The following is a 19,606-nucleotide window of genomic DNA, read 5'->3' as shown; positions in this document are numbered from 1 at the left end:
ACAATATCAGTTCCACCCAGTCGTTCATTCACCTAAATCCACACTTTTTGTTTTATATAATTTTTGTTAGGTCATTATATAAGGTTATTTTCCAGAAGCGTCTTTCATGAATACGTGTTTGCATATTTGTGTATGGCTGTTAACCACCACTAGTGAAGAAATATAATAGGCAGGCATAAACACAAAGACCTTTGTTTTGAACTTCGAAGCACCTATTTACTGGGATTATTTCGAGTTCACTTCTTTTTTGTACCTAAAGCGACAAACCCATACTTTAGATTAGCCGTTTCCCGCAGATTTTAAGTCGCTCCAGTAAAATTGTGCTTCACTGCATTTTAAGTATGTGCTAATGCATTTGGTAAAATTGCACTCGAAATTGAAATTTTTGTCTGGTTTTTTTTTCTCTGGACTGGCCATACACATATATAACATCTTCTAAATTGATTTGAATTTTACGAAAATATTGTATAATAACCACTGTGCAAATTGGAACCTAAATTGGTCGGGGCCAACTGGCAGTGCTCATTTTGACCTTAAAAAAATTTGTATATTATGATTTTATTTTTAGATTGCTTGGACTGGAACCATCATTAATATTGTAAAAATAATAACTTAAGTGAGTGAAGGGATTGGTTTATTTTCGATGCAATTGCATCATATTTATGATTCTTGTTATATTCCTATCTTCAGACGAATGCGTCAAATGTTATGAAACATCTCGAATCACGATTACATTAATTTAATTCTATCGTATAAATATGAAATTTAATTAATGTTCTATGGAAACAGATAGATACAGGCGTCGACAAATGTGCGAGAAATTTTCTTTATGGAGCTCGGTGTCGCCGAGCATGCTCTCATATCAAGTTACCGTTACAGTCTATCGCTTTCCGCTATGCTTGGTTTATTTAGTTATAGACATTAGTTTTCCGCCTTTTGCTCTGCCAAAAGAATCTATATTGTTGAGTTACAAAGACGATTTATCGCTTCTGGGCACCTGCGATAAGTTGTGCAGATAGTTTATAGTTTTACATAAGGAATTGTTGCGGTATTCGACAATCAAAAAAAGTCAATCACGACGCTGTAAGCTGTAATTAACCTCATTGCTCGAGAGACAATTGTTAGACATTTAAAATCAATGTAGTCCAGAAAGAATGGTTTTGCTAGAGATTTATACTAAGGCATGTATCTAAAAATATTTATTATAGATTAACTTTGACTTCAAGCATTTAGTGTAGATGTATTATGCTATTATAAGCTATTTCATTTGTTTTTAAATCTACAATCGCTGTGACTTTATTATGTCGCTTGCGCCACCGATGAGTCATAGTAGTCATAGTCAAGTTCATTTTTTCCCATTCAGTAAAAAATAACATACTAAATTAACAAAATACAAAACTGAAAACACATTTTGAGAGTATTTTTCATCTTTGCTATTGCTATTCCAAATACTGTAATGATTTTTACGATTTTATATAAAATCTCGGAAGAAGTCTTCTTTCTTCAGTTGTGTCCGTGAACTAAAACTAACGTACTATTTTCGAAGGGCCGGATATGCGCCGTTGTCTGTTCGGAGCGGATTATATTTTGTACAGTTCCAGTCATTTCAAGTTGTAAAATTTAATTACGTGACCTAACTGACCTCAACCCTGAAAAGTATTAAATTTCGAAATCCGCTTGTTTGAAGTTACCCGGACAAAAAAGTTTCTGTATAATGCAGGTTGGGTGATGCCGTTCTTTTTTGGCAGAGTTGCAAAATCTAATTAAATCATAATATGGTGTGGTGTTTAGCACAATATTGTGTTATCAAAGTAATAATGTCATGCTTTCAAAATTAATCTTTTTATCAGTCCAATCATTTAAATGCTGGACCACGTTCTATAGAATACTAATAATTAGTTCTTTTTGACTATTATGATCGTGTGGTTTGTTGCATCAAAGCAAACATTTCAATTTTATTTAATTATTGTCATGGGTGATTCACGGTTTACGTCAGCCCGTCAATAGAGCTTATATACATCCCTAAGAAGTAGATAATTGCTTACTCGTTAAAATCTTTTACACTATGTCCCATATTCAATCACAAGGTAGATAATCTGCTTTTAATGCTCGGCCCTTCAACTTATGATCTGCCCAGTTCCAGGTCAGCAAGATTATTTCTGCAATAGCCTATGCTTACTGCTGTACTGAAAAAAGCGGACAACGTGGTATTTTATCAAGTTCAAGTCTTGGTGTTGTACTGTTTACACTGCTTACATTATTGGGTATTGTCAGGTTGCAGTAGGCAAAATATCTATTTGAGTAGGCTATTTGTAATTTCTAAACCGATGCTTCAGGTGTGAGATGGTTTTGTCAAAAATTAACTTCGTGATATGGAACGCATTCCAGGGACACAAGGACGACACCACGAAATAAAGAAAAAGACGGAAAAAAATCATCACAACTTACGGAAAGCCAAAGACGATTATTCTGACGATCAGCAGTATCCAGACAGCTCGATTCAACCGTATTTTAACGGTCTGTTTTATCCTCCTGCTTCTCACGGTGGTTACGCACCTGTGACTTATCCACCATTGAAAAGAACTGGTAGTCTATCATCTGGAAGTGATTCTGCTTTTTCACCAGTAAGATCAAAATCAGACGAGCATCACGTATCTTCAACCACAGAGAAATCCAGCAAAAGGTTTGTTGAAAGTGAATTATAGACATTTTGGTAAACCGACATGATTGTTTTTGTAGAATCATTTTAAGTCATCATTTTTTTTTGAAGTAAAGAAGATCGTAACAAACCTAAAAAGTGATTATTCATTTAGGATATTATTAACGTGATACTACATCAAAGCTCCAATTAAAAGCTTTTCAAAGTTGGAAACGGGTTTGTTATTATCGGCTGATTCAGCCTCATACTTACTTCACTCTAATTCTGTGCACTTGTATTCATTATTAAAAATAAATCATCACGTGAGAAGCATGAATCACACATTTATGCTACTTTCACAACATACCAAGATACATCTATGATTTTAGGGCTCGCTCACCTTCCCCTACGGAAAAAGATCGTCAATGCAGAAGCCCTTCTGTGGATTACTGTGAGCAATCAACCGGATTTTTGTTAAGTAACGTTACACCAACTTCACTTAGAAACTCGCATTCGAATTCAACAAAAACGGAAACGGCGGCAGCAACGAGCACGACCTCTAGTGGTAAGTATTGAAAGTTATGCATTTCTTTACAAAATATGAGAATAGAATATATATAAATATATATATATATTGGGTTAGATATGTAAATTGTAAATTAAACTAAAACTAAATTTTGGTAAACTAAATTTACTATACTGTTATCACCCCACCATTAATTTTTGAGCTTTTTCGATTCTGCTCACTGATGATATTTATATAAGGTTTGGTTAGCTTTGGTTATCTTTTACCTTCTGTTTACCTTGGTGAAACGCGGGGAAAGAATCACGCTGGTGACGGGCAATAACAGGATAATACATAACAAAATTCCGATTGATGTTAAGCTGAGCGCAAAACTTGTTGATTGAATTTAAGCTATTTATACAGTATCAGCAGTTATATTTGGCAAAATGGCAATAAAAATATTCTGAAAGTTATCAACAATGTGGCACAGGAATATTAAATTCGATTTTTGATACCGAAAAAGTAGCAATTAGTAATTAGTAGTAGTACCGAAAAGTATATGGTCCTTGAGTGGTCTAACTCAAGAGCTTCAAATTGCATTCACAAACATTGAGCATTGAATATTGTCTAACGTCACTAATCCGTAGCCTATTCAACCATCAAATAATTTCGTCCGCAAATAACATTTCCGTTCACGTTTTTGTAATTGCATGACATATTTGAAAGTTGTATAATGACAGCGTTATGAATATATGTGATGAAAATTTATGATTCTGGACATCGCTAATTTGATTTGCTATGAACATTATACTCCTGCTCTAGCTTGAGAATCCTTGAATAAACAGTATGAAACTATTACTGTTAGAAAAAGTGTATATACATATATATATATTACAGTCTTTAAATTCAAAACGTATGGTGGTGTAGTAAAAATAAGTGCGAAATATAGTATAAAATAAGTTTATGTAGTTCATAAAAATATTTGAGACTTTAAAGCAATATTTATCTTGTAATGTTATTACCCTCAAAACAACGCGCAAATTGATTTTGGACTGAATTCTCATAGTATATTTTTTAAAACTTGGTTCAAATATCCAGCGATTCGCAAAACAATATCCATAACCCATCGGCAAATCTTGTAAAATTTTCCCTCCTTCGAGCCATCCTTGTGCACCTGTAGAGTGACTCAATCATCGAAATTTTAATGTTACAAGTCAATATTAAGGATACAAGATTACCAAAACGAAACGTGTAAGGCGGATATTTATGCCTTCGGCGCAGAGCGTGTAATTGTAAACGAACTGTAAACGAGAATTTGCTATCAAATGTTTTTCTTAAATAAAGTCAGTTTATCGCGAGGAATCCGACATCCGACTTATACGACAATTTCACGCGCTATGACTCAATTAATGGAGGTAAATTACGAAGCGGCGGGATCGGAACTTGGCGATGTGATGACGTCATTTGTATTTCGTAATCAAGCAAATCTTTTTTTTTAAATATTTATTTGTCATTTATGTGGTGGATATTTTTGTTGAATTATGTAGCAAACATGTATATGCAAAGCCATACTGAATTAATTAAGAGTGAATTTTTGAAGAACAATACTGTGAAATATTTTGATGTAGATTTTCTAGATTTTTAGGCATTTTTGCAAACAAATACAATTTTCTGCGTCATATAAAACATGTTTGAAATATTTTTGCCATACTAGAAACTTTGCTTCAATAAAAGGCTGCCGTACATTTTCTCCAAAATGTTTCAGCCATCTTTCGGCGCCTACATTATTATTTATCGCTTTCAGTAAAGGAAAGAAACTCGATGAAGCGTTTATAATAACTGGGCGGATTGTTACCGGATAAGGCTGGCGTTTTCAGCCGTTGAATGTGACTCATATTTTGTGTTCAGACAACCCTATACCGTTCCTCTATAATTATTTGATGCCAACACCATGAAAACCCCAAAATACATTTTTGTATCGACGGCGTGGTCGATGGACTGAGCATGAGCTTTATCAACATTCTTTGTCTCAGCAATACTTAAACTTGACCAAACGTCTGTCATGGATGGATTTCAACTTGAGCGTAGAATATATAGATGGTATATGTATGTTCAAGTCTGATGCAAAGACTTATGAGTTGCCCTACATCAAACTTCAACAAGGCTTTGAATAAGCAGTCAATCAAACATACGGACTCACTTCGTAGAAATAAAAAATCATCTTTCTCATTTGCCATAGTTAGCATTGAATAAATGACGCGGTATAAGCCCTCTAAGCCAAATAGTTGCTCATCAGTAAAAAAAACGTTATCAGAACTGGAACTTGATCGGTAGGGTTAATATTCATTTCTCGCCGTACGTAGAGAGTACTTTTCGAGTTATGGCTCGTTAGCGCAATGAGGAAAAATTTAAACTATATATATATATATATATATCGAAAAGCGTTCATCGTTCCCCGTTCACGCGTTTCGTTTTTCCCACATTTATTGAATTTAACATTATGCAGTGGCTTTATCAAAAGTTAAGAATATCAATATGCATTACTGTGAATCGTATAAAACCCATTTTGAAAATGTAAGTTCTGGTCTATTTAGTTATCCTGTGAAATAGTTAGGCATTCATTACCTAATTATTCTTCTCGTTTTTAAAATTACAATTTGGATTATTATTTTAAAACCTCTTAATGCTCACCATATGAAATTAAATTTTTAAGTTCCTGTCAGTTTATATCAATTTTATGTATGAATTTCTTAAAACTAATATAAAGGGTTCTTTTAATTGAAACAGTTTAGTTGAGTCCATCTTATTTAGATAGGCCAATGTGAACAGAGAAAGAATAGCATCGTTATACCTAGCGCTGCCTTGCATTGGTTCTGTCAAGCTGAAACAATTTACCGATATGTACAGTGCCGGCATGTCAAATATCCTTTGATGTTGACCATGTTTCATGTATATGTTCTTTATTTGAATAATTTGACAACATGTTGTAAGACATGGATTGTTGTGAATCACAAAAGAATGTGAATTATATTCATTTTCTTTTTGTCTGCGTGATACTTTCGACATTACCTTTTCTTTTCCATTAACAAAAATCTTTCTCTTTTTTAATGTAGTGAGAACGGGAATCCAACGACATGATGAAATGAAACTTATTTTACGTATTCTATTAAAAGTCTGGCAGTTAAAATGTCTTGAATAAATATATAACAAAAACTTCCAGCTCACGGTCAAAGAATGTCGATATTAATTATTATTAATACCGTGATGTTTAAATAAAAGAAATAAGTTAATTTATTTTGTCAACAACACGACATTCAATCATTTGTCTTATTTGAAAACGGGTTATGTAGGACGGCGGTGATTTCTGTTAGACTTGGTACCATGCGCATACAGTTTTCATTTGATTGTTGACCCAAAATTGCGTATTTTCGGACTCATTATCTCCCGGCGATTTGAGTGATAAGCTCAAATTTCATGAGTCACGTGGTGCCACCAAATCTTTTCGACCCCATTCGTAGCCGATTTCCCTTTCAATAGGGTATCAATTTTCGTCCACTAGAAATTCCCTAAAAATACCAAAACAATTAGGGTATTAGATAGTAATTGAGCAATTAATTTGGGTTTCTGGAGCTACACTCTGTGAGGTTCTGAAACACTTTCATGACTGATGTCTGTTTTCTGGTGGGGTCCGTTAACATGATTGCGTTATTTGTGATCAAGTAATTTAACCAATAGCCGTGTGATTAATATTTAAAAAGCTAGTCAAGAATTTATGACTTAGATCAATTTAATATTATTTCAAATACGTATTTATAATGCGTCAGTCCAGGTGTTTGAACTTTAGCAAAGGACACACCTGTGGCATAGTAAGACTATATTCTGGATGTGATATTTTTTGGACGGCCACAGGTTGTGCGGCGATAAACTTACTTTGGTCACGTTCTTGTTTATGGTCGTTGCTGCTATCTTGTGTTATAGAATAGCCGACCTCAAGACTTACGGAAGGATTATCAACGTAATCCTGGACAGGATAAGCCTACGGGCATTGATGTTCAGCGGCAAAAAGGCTACTCGTCTGAATGACAAATTATAATTTGATGGGAATGTTCATTTATGCACAAAATTACTTAAATATTTTTACATATTTGCTACATTTTTAAAAAACTGAACACGATCAGCCATCCATGAACGGGCGCGAAGAAAAGGTCCGATTTTTGTGGCTTACGGCACCAGTAATTTTAAGACCACCCACGGCGACAACAAAATAAGGCTGATGACAGCAGACGGTATTTTTATCGAGGCAACAACGATTTGTTAGTTTGGGAACGTTTTTTTTTGCCGGCATTTTGGGAAAAACTGACCTTATTAGTGCAGTAGATGCCACTCTCTTTTAGAGGATTTCGTTGTACCAATATAGACTTGGACTGTATGCCGGACAGTTTTTAGCGAGGACAATATTTGTAAGGGAGCAGTGATAGTCGTATTCTCGTTAAAAATAGTTGTAACCAATGGTGTTACTAACAGTAACTTATTTCAATCAAATCGTATCAGACAAGTTGATTAATAAGGGAGAAGTGTTTCGTTAAGTCATTTTATCATTGTGGTGCACTCACAATAAAACAGTTCTAATTGTACCGATTTCACTTCCGTGTTTAGAATTCACCAATTTACTTATTAAATTAATGAATTATGTTGTTTAATACTTAGAATCAAGTGCAGGAATAAATAAGTTTGCGATGTCGTGAATATATACTTAAATATGTTTGAATATGGAATATCTGATTTAATTATTATAAAATTGGTTCATAAGGAACATAAAAATACGTTTGTAGCCTGGCTGTTCTAATTTAAAATGACCATTTTGAAATCACAATTTAATGGTATTTCCAAACTAAGACTTCACTATGTATATTTAGTATACCTATTTACAATTGGTTTGGTCTATTATATTGTTTGACAACATCGCTATAATATTTAAAACTGTTTTAATTAAACTTAGATAATGTGTCACATTTGTCGATATCAAAGCTTCAGGAAGAACTCGGCTTTATCGATTGGTTCGAGCCTTCCAGTCGCGAATGAACCGAACTTGATAACTTTGGTTTAGGGTTATGAACGTTTTTTTAATATACTAATTCATTCACAGCTTGTGTTATGTATCATTTGTTTAACGCTTCATTACAAAGCTTTTGTATTTTAATTTTGCCTCGATTAGCGCAAGGTAACCAGTTAGTTCCAGACAAGAACTCAAGTACAAACAGGAAACGTGTGGTGAACGTCTTGGCCTAACGTCGACCACTTTTGTGATTAGACCAATGCATTCGCAAAATTGAATGTTTGCAAAGTAGTGATAAAAATTCTTGTTGTCAATTGTCAAAATAAAACAGAACGTGGAATTTCGGCGGGAAAATCGACGGGATAACTTTGCCGTTATCGTTGTTTGAAATTTCACAGTTCTTGCACCAGTCGACTTGGATATTGCCCAACCTCAGACGTACTAAATTGATTTTCTATTTCAAATTATTTGTGGTTGAATTTAAATGGTGATACAGTTTGTTTATATAATAGTTGCTTTTTAGAAATCTTGGATCCATTGCTTGTTAGCAGTACTTTACAGTGACTGCAAGTTTAGGCTCGCTTGGACATCACTCGCCACTGAGCAGCGATAAAATTCCATGCCACTTCCCGTCTTAAAAAACGATCAACAGTACATTTTTGAAATGCGGAAAACGTGTTTTACGAAATTATGATGTAATTTGTAAACTTGAATTCTAAAAGAAATTTGTTCATATCATAATGAAACTTATTATGACCCCTTACTTGTTGAAAACGATTTGTTAAGTTATGAGTGCATACTTGCTATTTGGACGCGAATTAGCGAATAAAAATTCACGAGATGCGTGCGACTTTGTTCAAATTTTTTGCATATTTTATTGAAAGAATGATGCAACCGTTTTCGTAATTTAATTAGCTATCACACCATGACTTGTGCGGACTATCCCTGTGATCGTTTTAACGCAAATATACCAAACCTATCATTAAAGTATAGTTAATTGTGGTACTGGATGCCACCGAACTCCGAAGACTCCCGTGAGATTATTTTTGTTAACATCTTGTAGCGATGAACTTTCAACCTTCCGCTATGTTGTGAATACCAATATCGTGCGAATTAATGGCATAAACATATCCATGTATCACTCACCGCATTGAGATAAATGCTAGTACAATCATAATATATCACAAACAAAATTTTAGTGAAGATTGGATTATCCGAATTCATAATTCACGGACACCACTTCATATGGCATTCGTAACCATTCTTTTAATATCTCATATAGTATTCGGTAAAATTATTTTCATATTTGAGAATTTGTTGGCATTGCGGTCAGCACATGAGTCTTTTGACCTTAAATTATGACATTAAACCGACATTAAATTATGCAATAGAATCGATTGATTTAGGGGAACATTTTGTCGGAGCAAAGTTCGCTCACAAGCATTTAATATGTCCATGAACTGGTAGCTACTGGGTTTTGAAAACACCAAAATTGCCAACCTCTTGCGTCCTGGGTTGGGATGTTAGCCGGATTTGACAAAAGCTATCATGATTGATCTAGAATCGAACTCTAAATTTTGACCTGAAATGGTTCCAGGAAACAGACAATAATACCTGGAAAGCTTATACAAAAATGTATATTTTCGTCCAAAAAACTGCCAGCATAAGGTCAACCAAGTTTCTTAATTTCTATAGATTTACGTATTCAACTATGCATAACTAAGCTTAAAATACGTAGATAGTAACATAGTTTGCATACCATTAAGTAATCATTCAATTTTTGAAAAGACGGCAACGCTCAATATTACTTTATGAAAGTAAGAGTCCTACAATGGATAAAGTATCATTGCTATCGTTTGCCGAAAAATGCCTATAACAACTGAAGATGTTTATTTAAGCGATTTACTTGCTAATTTAGAGCGGAGTGAAACAAGTGAAACAGGTATGTAAAGTGAGCATTTGATTTGCAGTAAATCTTATTATTGATCCATCTCTAAATTTTTGACCTTATTTTCATTGATTCTGAATATTTTAGGTTAAATTAGAAAAAGTTACATTTTGGTGAAGTGGGAATAAAAATATTTTGAATGTTTCGTTTTCGCATATTTTCGAACTTCCGATACAAAAAACACATAATTTCCACATTCTGAGACATAATCCGAACGTTACCCGTTTTACGCTCCTAATTGTTGAGCAGTGTTATTTTAATTGATTTTAATTTGTATTGGCCAGTGGCCACCATTTGAACTTGTCTTTTGTTTACATAAAACTTTCAAATTATACGACTTCATCTCCAGGGAAATTTCTTACACTTTACAGTGGTCCCTAAAGACTATACGGAATATTTACTATAACAAATTAATTTGAGAGGAATTTGGAAGTTTTCTTTCACTCGTTCGTTCTCATGAAAGGAACAATATTTTCTAGCCAAGAATGAATCATTATTGTATCGCACAACTGTCCCTTGCATGTTTGTATATACCTGAGTTGAAGCCGTATCTATGAAAATAATTCAATAATTCAAGATAGCTGTAGTATATATATATATACTCAATACCTACTGTAAATTTCCGTTAGTATCTCAATTAAAATGGTATCATCAATGTCTTATCAAATAGGAAGACTATTTTACCTCTAAAATCAATATTTAATATGAATTTTAGTGTAAAGTTTGCGTTTACGGCAGTGACCGTAAATTGTTTTCTCTGGAATTCTTTCTTCGATAAGAATTGTTAATATTACGGTGCAATATATTAGAATCATGTAACCCTATTGTCGTTAATTATGTACACTAGTTATTATACTATTCCAACTAAGTTTTCATTCTATATATTTTTTAAATTGTCAGAGAAATTTACCGGAACATTTTCATATCAACTGTATTGTACACAAATTTTGTGTAAAGTTTTCGCATCAATGCTTTCAATTTTATTGTCAGAAATTACGTAATGTATGAATGTTCAATTTTAAAATTTATAGCGTGGAACATAAAGAATATATTTTTGTTTTCTCTACTATTTCAAAGATTATATATATATATATATTTATTTTGTTTATTTATTACATTTTTTTTTCGGCTTATTCTAGCATGACCCCATATAAATCCCAAATTTTAGTTAACTAGGAAAACAATCCATAGTAATCTATCCAGTCCCCGTTTTGCTTCGGTGGAATTAAACGTCTTCCCAAAATTTTGTCAACGGTACGACCCCATTTCTCCCAGATTTTTCTCGCTTCGTTTCGCGCCGATAACATCGACGTCGTTGTCGATCATCGGTCGCTGCTGTCCCTGCTCGCTAGAAGATTTAATCCTCAGTTTATGCTTGGTTGAATTTGGCAACGTAGAATTGTTATCAATGTATCATTGGCGAAACTCTGCGACGTCGGTTTATGTTTTGACTATATTTGTCGATTGTAAATCAACGCCCTATACTAGTATTCTGGTCAAAGTTTCTCAACTTTTTTTCATAAAGATTTTGAATATAACTTGTTCTTTCAATATAGGTTATATCCATGCCGGTTAGAGTGTCCATATTCGAGTGTCCATATAAAAATATTATAGTTACCGATTAATTTTGATTTTGTCTAGATTATATGGATATATTTTATATTGACATAACAATAAACGTAACGGAATTTAAAAAGGTAGTAGCTGTCCACCATTTTGTTGAGTCTTGTATTCAAAAAATTTGTTCCATTATGACTATTCCGTATTATTTAGCGTATTAGCCAAACTTCGTTGACATCGCTGTTTAAAAACCAGGGGTTTGTGTCTTATTCAACCCACTGGTACATATAAGCATATCGTCCTTTTCGGCGTGTAATATATTTGTTGGACACTATCAAATCGGAACGAAGTTGCAAAGCAATAATCTCGATACATCAATATGTATAAAAATACATGTATGTATTCTAAATAAAAAACCTTCACGTTCATTCTAAATCGTGATTTACATTACAACGACAAAAACAATGATTTCAGATTTTCAATTTTTGTTTTTCAGAAGAGGATGACGAAAGGCTCCGGATGCAGAAACAAGCCGGGCGGGGTCGAAGAGGAGCTATAGGGGTGCCGGACCATCGTCCACCCAGCTGTGGGACGCCACTAGGTAATAGGATCATTTTTATCTGATTAGCAAATAAATCGGGGTGATGATATTATACATTTCCAATGAAATCACTTAGAATCACGCTTTTGTTGGCAATATTTTGTTACTTTTTTGTTGATCCATCGACGTATGTAATTTGTCTATTATCTCAAAGTTTCTGAAAGTTGTTTAGAATTGGCAGCAAATTCGGTATCTGTGACTACACGGGAGAATGGTAATATCGTATATCCGTGGAATAGATTATTTTTAATATTGCTTTATCTAATTTTTGTTATGATAATAATTTCCCATCCACTTATACTAATCGCTCCGACACGCGTCCTGTGACTTTTCTTGCGAGCAAAGAGAGTACAATCTCATAAATTCAGGCGCCTGAAAAAGCGCTGTCAAAATTAGCATAATTGGCTGCGTTATGAATTTTACTAAGTGAGTCAAATGGTAGATAAAAGGCTCGAAGTTTCACGCTGGTGATGTAAAAAGTACCCTCAAACTAGCATGTATCAAAAATAGTTTTGCTTTGTTAATATGGGTTATCTTAGGCATCTATTTGGTCGGGTAGGAATAACTCAAATCTCGTTCTTTTAGTTTGGTAGACTAATTGCATTACACACTTCATGGGAAACTTTAACGGCCCAAAATTCCTTAACTTCGATGTTATAAAATTTCTCTGTTTTCCGCGTTTTTGCTATAGTGCGTCTCAGACATGAAAGGAGCCGAGATATGCTTTTTACTTGATAAGTAATACATTTATCAATAGACTTTGATTCTCAGTGTTCTGACAATGCGGCGAAGATATTCTAATAGCAACAAAAAGCCTGGATGATTTCTTATTATACTTCTTATTGGAATGGACTTAACCCTTACGTTACATTTTCTATTTTGTGCAGGAAAAATCGCAGAGGAGTCGAATGCTGCATCTAAGAAGTTGTCTTCAAAGCGACATCAAAGTGAAGACGATAAAATCAGTAAATATGTCCTTATAAATGGCCTAGAATATTTATTTTACTTTACTCCCCCTTACGCCAGATTTAATTTTATATTCAGATTATGACCCTGAAAGACGAGGAGGCCATGATTCTTTTCGTGCACCACTGGCTCCCGGTGACGTCACGCATAAAAACCATGAGCAATTTCTTCAAGGTAACGATTTACATAAAATTAGTAAATTAGAAATACTGTGTCAAAAAATAGCGACATCCATGATCAATGCGCTCACATAACATCTTTTCAACCGCCTACTAAATTCAACGTCACCGAACTAATTGGATATGGTATTCTACACAATAAAAAAGAATATTCCTATCTACGTTCATCTGAATGTGTTTCCTATACAGAGCCTTGGCCAAATGGAAGGCTTAAAATAAGAAAAATGATGGTTATATATTAATCACAAATCACAATATGTCAGATCTTCTCGATGCATTATTTTTACAACCTCATAAATGCTATTATGAGCCATCGTTATAACTACCAAAACTCTTAACTACCTTTCGGGTGAAAATGAATACCATATGGCCCGCCGATATTCTGTGGTAGCAATTAAAATTAGAGTTTTTTTTTCATAAGTATACTGTGAAGACCCCAATGTGTCCCGATTAGCTTTGGCGAGTTTCTACATTTAATATTAAAAAAAAAAACTTCTTTTGTGCAAATTAAATACGTTTGCACCTCTGTTGGAAAACGTTCTAAAAATAAATAAATAAATCTTAATAAATATAACAAAGGCATAGAGGAGAGTCTCGCATACACAGAAAAACTAGCAAACCGCAGAAACAAAATAGCTTTAGTTGTTTATTTATTTTCACCCAAGTCGCCTTTGTTTCCGAATTGGTAACTAATTCTGTGGGATATTCTCATCAATCACCCAATTAACAACGCATGAGAGGAGGAGAGGCTGCAACCGAACTGTTTAATGAATATCTTCCCATAATATTTACCATCAGTAATTGGCAACTTTGGTATATATTTCGAATTATTTCATATTGCGTAAATTGTACTTTTTGTATGACTGAATTTCTAAAATATCATGCCGACTTCTGGACAAGCCAAAATCTATACAAACCGTAAATCCTATTGAAGATATGGATTTAAGATTAAGGATCAAAATATAGAAGATAGATGGATGCATTCAGATAGATAGTCGGAGCCAGATACTATTATTAGGGAACTGAATTCGGGACATAGCCTATGCAAATGCAACCATAAAAATGTTTACCAGTCTTTGACCTCGCACGATCAAAATAGCTAAAATTATGAAGTGTTATTAGCAAAAATAATAATGCATGAACCATAAAACGTCGGTGAAAAATGAAATATTTGCGGATAGTGGCGTATTGTCGCTTGTCGCAGTTATGTACAGCTAGCTATCTGTGGCATTTATGTTTTATAACGCGGTTATATATCAATTGATGTTGTATCACAAGCTGGGACATTGCCATAAGCAATAAAATCCGCTGCCTGCCTCATTCACCCGCTTCAACTGTAACTTAAGTGTTTTGTTATCAGCGATGACACATTATGGTTCCCGCAAGCGAGGCTTCGTGGTCTTTCTTGCAACGTCATTCAATACAAGAGATAACGCATTGAAATTATATCCTGAACATTTTGCTCTTTACCATTATTGGCCGATCTTGGCATATGTATGATTTTATTTATATATGATATTTTATTAATTTTTTTGTTTTTAAATATATAATGGTTAACTGATATTAGATCTGTTGAAAGACATTTGATATAGGTTATTGTATTATGAAGCCTAAAATTTTAATCAGATATTGTTTTTGTTTCACAAAAGCTGGCATATATATAACAAAGAAACAGTATTGAAATAAAATCGGAGTCTAAAGTAAAATAATTCAGAACATAAGCCTGTTCTGCGCAATGTAATTGAGTCTTACCGTATTGGGGGCGCCCTTTATCTGTATAAATATATATGTATCAGTAATTTGAGCTGGCCAAATAATTGGAATATTCGAAACAAGCAAACCAAAGTGCTGGTAATATTTCATGTGATTTTCCGATATCTACGAATCTGCTTATATCAAAACTTAACCCAATAGATGTACACATATACATGAACAGTAGCCCATTTTACGCGATTATGGGATTTTTCATTATTTTAATAACCTGATATAGACTAACATTCATTGTTTTCGTTGAGTGCAAATATTGGTACAATCTACTGCCTCGAATTTCTAATCTGTTTTTTTTTGGTTCTGTTTATCTTGGATGAGGGCGGGACTATACCCTAATTCAATCTAACTTTCTCTAACGAAAGACGGCGCTAAAACCCAAATATTCATGTTCGGTTTAGCTGGTCTATTTTTACCCTCGGTTATGAGATTATTGTTATGGATTTTAAATCGACTAAATATGCCCTGAAAAAGGCATCGGCATTCCTAATTTGGAGATTAGGAAAAAAGATTTGTATTGAGGCCATCGTGACATTATTATTCAAATCCTTGCATCTCCGTATTTGTTATTCATTTGATCGATTTATACAAGTTGAGTATACTTTGATATGAAAAAAATCCTCCTATGCCTGGAAATATAACTCTGGCGTAGTCAACTGATACTTTAATATCATTTGATTATTTGTCAATATTGTCTTACATTGTCAGGTCCTGGTGTTGATCCAAGATTAGGGAATTTCTACGTTCAACCTCATATTCCTGTGGATTCCAAGATAAGAGATGGCCGATATCCTTTTGACCCCAGAAGATTGAGTTTGCATGGGTAAGATTTCTGTTTTATGTAAAAATAGTTTTTTTGAATACTTTTCAATTATAACAGAGAATATTTAATTAAACTGTCGGTTTTTCTCGAAGATTCGTATTATAATAATGTTATTTTGTGTACACTGTAAAAATGTTTAACGCGAGGAGTGCTTAAAAGCACACTTAAATCTGTTACTGTATTGCTTGTATTGTTAACTTGAGCTATTCAAGGAGCTGACCCAGGGGGGTTACCCAAGGGGGGTAAAAAAAGGTTGAAGTATCGGGATGAAGACTCTCAAGTTCATCTCAGGGTCTAATAAATTGTGTTGGCTAATACTGAAGCGAAATGATTACAATCCTTGCGATGATATAGTAAGTAATAGGCGGATAGACCCTAGGTTCCTGCCTAATGCCTGATTTGGAGAATAGGTACCATGTCAATATGCCACGAAAATACCATATTTATTCGCAATATTATATATATTTCAAAATACGTAACTCTTTCATTATATATTTTCAGTGATCCAGTTGGAAGTAGCCCGGTACTTTCAGAGATACCATTGATGCCTATTGCTCCACAATCACCCCTACATCAAACCGTGAACGGTACGCCAGGACTTTTTTTTGGACCAGGAATGGGTAACCCAGTCAATAATGCTTCATTGGATTTATACATGAGATCTCTTACCCATTCGCCTACCATGTCAATATTGTCACAAGCGAGAGGGCTAAGTCCAAGGCATTCTATACAAGGTAGGAAATTTAACATAGATACAATTTTAGGTATTTGAGTGTAGTTTATGTTTCTCAAATTTCATTTATTTTCCTCCTAGTTTCAAAACTAAAAAATTTGATGAAATGTTTATGATAAATTGGCAAACGTTAACTCATTTGACAATATCTGACAAGATCAGCTTTATATATTCAATATTAATAGATGTAAAGTTTCCTATTTGGCTTGTTCTATCATAATATATGATCAAAGTACAGATATGGACTTTCTCGTTACCTTTTTATCACTTTATCACGAACGAACACAAGATATTGCAATTTTCTTATCCTCATGTCGTCGTGGAAGAAAAATCGGACCTCCTGAAGTATGCGCACCAACATGGCGCACAACCTGAACTCAGGTTGTGTACCAGATTATGGTTCAGGTTGTGCGACATCTTGGAGCGCATACTTCAGGAGTACCGAAAAATCGATATGTTAGAATTCATGATCTATATTACCATAAAACTTGAATGAAGCCAATTCTAAAATTGACACTACATCTCAGCCAAACGATTTAAATTGAATAAACTGATACGGAGGTGACTCGCTAGATCAGTAGTTCTCAACTGCATGGGGTTCCGCGGCACACAGGGTTCCTCTAGCAAAGTCCAGGCGTTTCAAAAGTTTCCGATAAATCCGAGAATCTATATTAATGTTTTATATTGTTTCAATATATTCAAATACGTTTGCCACTATCATAAAACTTGCTACATTTCAAAGATCATTTTGTTTTTCCAGATTGAGTTTGCGTTTATATAAAATGTTGAAAACCACTTTGCTAGATACTCGTCTAGATTAGGAAGCACGCATTGTGGCGTTGTCTAAAGTTGTATATACCTTCATTAGTTTGCTGAATGACAATGTATACAGGCTTACTAACGTAACACTATAATTGTAACCATCGAAATTACTTATGTTACGTTACGCACAAGCATTTCCGATGAACAAGTTTTGCACAGCATTCGTTTGTTTTGTAGTGATCTTGTACGTTATTATTTTCAGGGCGTGATGGCGAAAAATTTCCATACCAGTATTACGGTAACCCTCAAGCTAACGCAGCTGCTGCCATGGCTTCCACGTCTTTGGCTAACGCTGGAGTGAGTGGGGCACAAAATGGAGTTGTATCATCAGCTGGAATGCCACAAGGCGGACAAAGTCAATCATCTCTTAGTACATTAGCTTATTATCAACTCGCACAACAGCAGTCATGGCTGGCGGCAGTAGCTGGTGCTGGAGGCGCTGACCGATCGTTAGCGATGTCATTTGATAGGAGTGGTGGAGATGTATCAAGGCTATCTAGTCCATTTTACATGAGGTATGTTCACCGTTTGTTTTGTTCCTTTTTATACGAAACGAAATCATAGTCTTTTCGTGTCTATACTTATTCTCATACTCGTGTTCGAAAAATTCGACGCAGGAAATTTCGCCACATATGAATACTTGCCGCATGAAAAATCGCCGCATTAACATTTTGCTGTAAAACAAGTATTCGTCATAAAAAAGTCAGGTTTATAGGGTTAGGGCATGCTTTTAAATAACGAATCTTTTTTAAATAAAAAGGTACTTAAAAGCCTAACTGTTTTATCACAATACTTGTTTTACAGCAAAATGCTCTTGCCGCGATTTTTCATGCGGCGATTTTTCCTATGTGGCGAATTTTTCTAGAACCTCTCATACTATGGATATGGATAATATAGCAACAGTGGTAATGTTTCGTGTCATGTCATTATTTTTGCCAATTATTCTTCATCGATTTCCATTCATGAAAAAGTACGAATGGTACGAGTGCAGACTGAACCCGTAATAATAATTCATTGATGAATTTCCTATATAACGATTTTTCACGAAACATACCGCTTTTAGCCTAGGATAGGATAGGATTTACATATTTATCCCGGGGAGAGGAAAGCCGATAAGACGGCTTATCCATATGGCGAACCACGGCCTCTCGTCCGGTTACCATTCCAAGTCGGGTATGGGATTAGTTATATTGTTTTGTTTTCGGAAGCATGGACTCGCTTTTAGCCTAATAAGATATCCTTTGAAAAATAAAACTCAAGGGTTAAATATCGCGTTTATATTATTTCACAATTGCATGTTTTCACACCGTCACTCTGAACAATGCTCTGCATAAGCAGACATTTATACGCAAGGATCTATCATTTATTTCAATGATACAAATAAATATATTTTATATGCTTCCAACGAAAATTTCATTCCTTTTTGTTCTATGAAGCACCTACGTTGAAGAAGAGTTTAAATTATAATTTAAATACCAACTCAAACTCAATTCATGTTGTACTGCTGTATTTTTTTTAATCCTTGTTCAACTTCAAGTCACCTATAGTCACCGATGCAAACAAAAAGAGCGTACGCTAATTTTATGTATTCTAAATTTTGACCACAAAACAAACACAATAAAATTTGGGCTAAAAGGTTTTGCTCTTTTTTGAAACATAAATATTTGTTATGGATATTAAAGTCTCATACATCAAATATGAACTGTCCTGGTCGGATGGATTTTTCATCAAAAAAATTATTTCGTAGAGCAAGATAAAGTAACTTGTCACGAAGTGCAGCGTAGATGTATGTTATAAATAAGCTATAGTGGAATTTATTTGAGATTTTATTGAATATGAAGTACATATAGATAGATTTGTTAATATTATGTTGTTCTTGTTGGAATTTTTCTTTTTGTTGGTATGAAAAAGCGCTTCTCTTTTTAATTACTTGAATTTTTCAGTGGTTGAGGATGGTATTTTGTTCGCTAGAAGGATATTAATTTTATTTATTTCAGAAATTTCTGCG

The 19,606-nt window shown here is 34.2% G+C and overlaps 1 protein-coding gene across 2 annotated transcripts in view; it reads left to right on the top strand.

The window, feature by feature from the left end:
• Nucleotides 1-2,227: 2,227 nt before the first annotated feature.
• Nucleotides 2,228-19,606, top strand: part of LOC120342504 (transcriptional activator GLI3-like) — a 33,361-nt gene continuing 15,982 nt past the window's right edge. The window contains exons 1-8 of one of the 2 annotated variants that reach the window (XM_039411356.2): nt 2,228-2,683; nt 3,028-3,203; nt 12,204-12,308; nt 13,196-13,273; nt 13,353-13,448; nt 15,929-16,043; nt 16,545-16,777; nt 17,801-18,113. In XM_039411356.2, coding sequence (XP_039267290.2) covers nt 2,373-2,683; nt 3,028-3,203; nt 12,204-12,308; nt 13,196-13,273; nt 13,353-13,448; nt 15,929-16,043; nt 16,545-16,777; nt 17,801-18,113 — 1,427 coding nt within the window. In that variant the 5' untranslated portion in view covers nt 2,228-2,372. Of the gene's footprint in view, nt 2,684-3,027; nt 3,204-9,898; nt 10,142-12,203; nt 12,309-13,195; nt 13,274-13,352; nt 13,449-15,928; nt 16,044-16,544; nt 16,778-17,800; nt 18,114-19,606 lie in introns of those variants that run through there. The other variant, XM_039411357.2, reaches the window with a different exon arrangement.

The sequence above is a fragment of the Styela clava genome, chromosome 3 (genome assembly GCF_964204865.1).
Source record: "Styela clava chromosome 3, kaStyClav1.hap1.2, whole genome shotgun sequence".
Lineage (NCBI taxonomy): Eukaryota > Metazoa > Chordata > Ascidiacea > Stolidobranchia > Styelidae > Styela > Styela clava.
The sequence above is the reverse complement of the archived record's forward strand: the minus strand, read 5'-3'. Positions and strand labels throughout refer to the sequence as shown.